This window comes from Polyodon spathula, chromosome 47 (assembly GCF_017654505.1).
Source record: "Polyodon spathula isolate WHYD16114869_AA chromosome 47, ASM1765450v1, whole genome shotgun sequence".
NCBI classification, from domain to species: domain Eukaryota; kingdom Metazoa; phylum Chordata; class Actinopteri; order Acipenseriformes; family Polyodontidae; genus Polyodon; species Polyodon spathula.
In genome coordinates, this window is record NC_054580.1 from 2,314,880 (window position 1) to 2,319,879 (window position 5,000).

At 52.1% G+C, this 5,000-nt stretch overlaps 2 protein-coding genes across 3 annotated transcripts in view; both read right to left on the reverse strand.

The window, feature by feature from the left end:
* atg2a (autophagy related 2A) overlaps nucleotides 1-5,000 on the reverse strand; it is a 180,815-nt gene that overhangs the window by 142,263 nt on the left and 33,552 nt on the right. The gene's annotated exons all lie outside the window — the stretch shown is intronic.
* Nucleotides 3,810-4,907, reverse strand: LOC121306316 (pinin-like). 2 transcript variants are annotated; one of them, XM_041238066.1, is made up of 2 exons: nucleotides 4,378-4,907; nucleotides 3,810-4,218 (listed from the first exon to the last, which is right to left on the reverse strand). In XM_041238066.1, exons 1-2 carry the CDS (start codon nucleotides 4,776-4,778, stop codon nucleotides 3,870-3,872), a joined length of 750 nt encoding a protein of 249 aa, XP_041094000.1. In that variant the 5' UTR covers nucleotides 4,779-4,907; the 3' UTR covers nucleotides 3,810-3,869. The 2 variants fall into 2 exon arrangements, with proteins under 2 accessions (XP_041094000.1, XP_041093999.1); XM_041238065.1 differs by having other exon boundaries at nucleotides 3,818-4,266; nucleotides 4,315-4,907.

Here is a 5,000-nt window from a genome sequence, read left to right on the forward strand (position 1 = left end):
GTCCTGTGATGAAGCTGGCTGGAGTTCCCTTGCTCTGCACTGGGAGAGTCTCTCGTGTGATCACACTGTGCTGTTATAAGCAGGGTCCTGTGATGAAGCTGGCTGGAGTTCCCTTGCTCTGCACTGGGAGAGTCTCTCGTGTGATCACACTGTGCTGTTATAAGCAGGGTCCTGTGATGAAGCTGGCTGGAGTTCCCTTGCTCTGCACTGGGAGAGTCTCTCGTGTGATCACACTGTGCTGTTATAAGCAGGGTCCTGTGATGAAGCTGGCTGGAGTTCCCTTGCTCTGCACTGGGAGAGTCTCTCGTGTGATCACACTGTGCTGTTATAAGCAGGGTCCTGTGATGAAGCTGGCTGGAGTTCCCTTGCTCTGCACTGGGAGAGTCTCTCGTGTGATCACACTGTGCTGTTATAAGCAGGGTCCTGTGATGAAGCTGGCTGGAGTTCCCTTGCTCTGCACTGGGAGAGTCTCTCGTGTGATCACACTGTGCTGTTATAAGCAGGGTCCTGTGATGAAGCTGGCTGGAGTTCCCTTGCTCTGCACTGGGAGAGTCTCTCGTGTGATCACACTGTGCTGTTATAAGCAGGGTCCTGTGATGAAGCTGGCTGGAGTTCCCTTGCTCTGCACTGGGAGAGTCTCTCGTGTGATCACACTGTGCTGTTATAAGCAGGGTCCTGTGATGAAGCTGGCTGGAGTTCCCTTGCTCTGCACTGGGAGAGTCTCTCGTGTGATCACACTGTGCTGTTATAAGCAGGGTCCTGTGATGAAGCTGGCTGGAGTTCCCTTGCTCTGCACTGGGAGAGTCTCTCGTGTGATCACACTGTGCTGTTATAAGCAGGGTCCTGTGATGAAGCTGGCTGGAGTTCCCTTGCTCTGCACTGGGAGAGTCTCTCGTGTGATCACACTGTGCTGTTATAAGCAGGGTCCTGTGATGAAGCTGGCTGGAGTTCCCTTGCTCTGCACTGGGAGAGTCTCTCGTGTGATCACACTGTGCTGTTATAAGCAGGGTCCTGTGATGAAGCTGGCTGGAGTTCCCTTGCTCTGCACTGGGAGAGTCTCTCGTGTGATCACACTGTGCTGTTATAAGCAGGGTCCTGTGATGAAGCTGGCTGGAGTTCCCTTGCTCTGCACTGGGAGAGTCTCTCGTGTGATCACACTGTGCTGTTATAAGCAGGGTCCTGTGATGAAGCTGGCTGGAGTTCCCTTGCTCTGCACTGGGAGAGTCTCTCGTGTGATCACACTGTGCTGTTATAAGCAGGGTCCTGTGATGAAGCTGGCTGGAGTTCCCTTGCTCTGCACTGGGAGAGTCTCTCGTGTGATCACACTGTGCTGTTATAAGCAGGGTCCTGTGATGAAGCTGGCTGGAGTTCCCTTGCTCTGCACTGGGAGAGTCTCTCGTGTGATCACACTGTGCTGTTATAAGCAGGGTCCTGTGATGAAGCTGGCTGGAGTTCCCTTGCTCTGCACTGGGAGAGTCTCTCGTGTGATCACACTGTGCTGTTATAAGCAGGGTCCTGTGATGAAGCTGGCTGGAGTTCCCTTGCTCTGCACTGGGAGAGTCTCTCGTGTGATCACACTGTGCTGTTATAAGCAGGGTCCTGTGATGAAGCTGGCTGGAGTTCCCTTGCTCTGCACTGGGAGAGTCTCTCGTGTGATCACACTGTGCTGTTATAAGCAGGGTCCTGTGATGAAGCTGGCTGGAGTTCCCTTGCTCTGCACTGGGAGAGTCTCTCGTGTGATCACACTGTGCTGTTATAAGCAGGGTCCTGTGATGAAGCTGGCTGGAGTTCCCTTGCTCTGCACTGGGAGAGTCTCTCGTGTGATCACACTGTGCTGTTATAAGCAGGGTCCTGTGATGAAGCTGGCTGGAGTTCCCTTGCTCTGCACTGGGAGAGTCTCTCGTGTGATCACACTGTGCTGTTATAAGCAGGGTCCTGTGATGAAGCTGGCTGGAGTTCCCTTGCTCTGCACTGGGAGAGTCTCTCGTGTGATCACACTGTGCTGTTATAAGCAGGGTCCTGTGATGAAGCTGGAGTTCCCCCCCCCCCACCACCACCACCGTGACCACACACTGTGCTGTTATAAGCAGGGTCCTGTGATGAGCCTGGCTGCCCTGCACTTGCTCTGCACTGGGAGAGGGGAAGTCTGATCACACTTCTTAACTAAACAGGGTCCTGTGATGAAGCTGGCTGGAGTTCCCTTGCTCTGCACTGGGAGAGTCTTTACAATGCTTCCCTGTGCTTTACCAGCCCTCTCTGTGCTTTACAATGCTTCCCTATGCTTTACTCAGACCTCTCTGTGCTTTACAATGCTTCCCTATGCTTTACCAGACCTCTCTGTGCTTTACAATGCTTCCCTGTGCTTTACCAGACCTCTCTGTGCTTTACAATGCTTCCCTATGCTTTACCAGACCTCTCTGTGCTTTACAATGCTTCCCTATGCTTTACCAGACCTCTCTGTGCTTTACAATGCTTCCCAGGACCTCTCTGTGCTTTACAATGCTTTACCAGACCTCTCTGTGCTTTACAATGCTTCCCTGTGCTTTACCAGACCTCTCTGTGCTTTACAATGCTTCCCTGTGCTTTACCAGACCTCTCTGTGCTTTACAATGCTTCCCTGTGCTTTACCAGACCTCTCTGTGCTTTACAATGCTTCCCTGTGCTTTACCAGACCTCTCTGTGCTTTACAATGCTTCCCTATGCTTTACCAGACCTCTCTGTGCTTTACAATGCTTCCCTATGCTTTACCAGACCTCTCTGTGCTTTACAATGCTTCCCTATGCTTTACCAGACCTCTCTGTGCTTTACAATGCTTCCCTATGCTTTACCAGACCTCTCTGTGCTTTACAATGCTTCCCTGTGCTTTACCAGACCTCTCTGTGCTTTACAATGCTTCCCTGTGCTTTACCAGACCCCTCTGTGCTTTACAATGCTTCCCTATGCTTTACCAGACCTCTCTGTGCTTTACAATGCTTCCCTATGCTTTACCAGACCTCTCTGTGCTTTACCAGACCTCTCTGTGCTTTACAATGCTTCCCTATGCTTTACCAGACCTCTCTGTGCTTTACAATGCTTCCCTATGCTTTACCAGACCTCTCTGTGCTTTACAATGCTTCCCTATGCTTTACCAGACCTCTCTGTGCTTTACAATGCTTCCCTATGCTTTACCAGACCTCTCTGTGCTTTACAATGCTTCCCTATGCTTTACCAGGCTTTCACTGTGTGTGTCAGTGTTTTTGTGTGTGTCTTGGTATGTGTGTGCGTGATCAATACTGAGATCACAGGCAGTGTGGTTGTGAGGAAGGGAAACCCTCTCTCTCTCTCTCTCTCTCTCTCTCAGATAATGCCCTATATTCTCGTTTCCTCTTGTCTTTAATTAACTCCTGTGTTACACAACTTATTTTGTAAAACAAAGTTTTATTTTTGTTGAGAGTGGAGCTCTCTTTCCTATAGACCTCTATGCAGCTCTGCAGTGTGGAGAGTGGAGCTCTCTTTCCTATAGACCTCTATACAGCTCTGCAGTGTGGAGAGTGGAGCTCTCTTTCCTATAGACCTCTATGCAGCTCTGCAGTGTTGAGAGTGGAGCTCTCTTTCCTATAGACCTCTATGCAGCTCTGCAGTGTTGAGAGTGGAGCTCTCTTTCCTATAGACCTCTATACAGCTCTGCAGTGTTGAGAGTGGAGCTCTCTTTCCTATAGACCTCTATGCAGCTCTGCAGTGTGGAGAGTGGAGCTCTCTTTCCTATAGACCTCTATGCAGCTCTGCAGTGTTGAGAGTGGAGCTCTCTTTCCTATAGACCTCTATACAGCTCTGCAGTGTGGAGAGTGGAGCTCTCTTTCCTATAGACCTCTATGCAGCTCTGCAGTTTGTTAAGCACAGAGAGCCCTTACCTTTCTGAAGCTCTTCCTCTTGTCTGCGCTCTCCTCCCGCTCCCCCTCGCTGAACACCTCGTCCGATTCCTGGGAGGAGTAGGTGAAGGATGAAGTGGAGGAGCTGGACACCGACCTGTCCGAGGAGCGCAGCAGCTTCTTCCTGAGGAGCCCCCGATAGACGGAGCCCCCCCGGCCGCTGCCCCCCTCTCCCTCCCTCTCCGCCCCCGCTGCGTCTGACCTCTGCTTCTCGCTGGCTCCGGTCTCCGCTGGGAAGACTGGCTCCAATGTGGGTTCCGGTTGAAGTTCTGACCGCTGCGGTTCTGGGTTCAGGTCAGTTCTAGAGTCCCTTGCTGGTTCTAGATTGGGTTCTGAGTTCAGGTCAGTTCTAGAGTCCCTTGCTGGTTCTAGATTGGGTTCTGAGTTCAGGTCAGTTCTAGAGTCCCTTGCTGGTTCTAGATTGGGTTCTGACCGCTGCGGTTCTGGGTTCAGGTCAGTTCTAGAGTCCCATGCTGGTTCTAGATTGGGTTCTGACCCCTGTGGTTCTGGGTTCAGGTCTGTTCTAGAGTCCCTTGCTGGTTCTAGATTTGGTTCTGACCCCTGTGGTTCTGGGTTCAGGTCAGTTCTAGAGTCCCATGCTGGTTCTAGATTGGGTTCTGACCGCTGCAGTTCTGGGTTCTTCCTCAGTTCTCTGGATCCCTGCTCTCTGTCCGTCCTTAGCTGGGTGTTTTCAGAGCCTTTCTCTCTCGCCTCTCTTCCCTCTCCTCTCTCGCGCCCCTTCTCCGTGCCCCCGTTCACCAGGGACTCTCTCACGCTCTTTCCATCCCCCAGATCCCGCCCACTCCGGACCGAGGGGTCACATGACCTCCCCATGGTCGCTGGACTCGGGTTCAAAGTTTCTCTCTCCATGGCAGACAGCTGCTTGATCCAGCACAGCGACAAAAACAGACTGGCTTGTGCTGTAGATTAAACACTGTCTCTCTCTCTCTCTCTCCCTACCCTCCCCTCTCTCTCTTCTCCCTCCTCTCTCTCTCTACCCTCCCCTCTCTCCCTCCCCTCGCTATCTCTCTCTCTCCTCTCTCTCCCTACCCTCCCCTCTCTCTCTCCTCCCTCCTCTCTCTCTCTCTCCCC

What these genes read in the sequence shown, in the direction of transcription:
- LOC121306316 (XM_041238065.1), bottom strand. Translation starts at nt 4,778, where the DNA reads ATGGAGAGAGAAACTTTGAACCCGAGTCCAGCGACCATGGGGAGGTCA. An exon ending in CCCAATCTAGAACCAGCAAG is followed by an intron (nt 4,267 to 4,314) that starts GGACTCTAGAAC and finishes AGAACCAGCAAG; the next exon opens with GGACTCTAGAACTGACCTGA.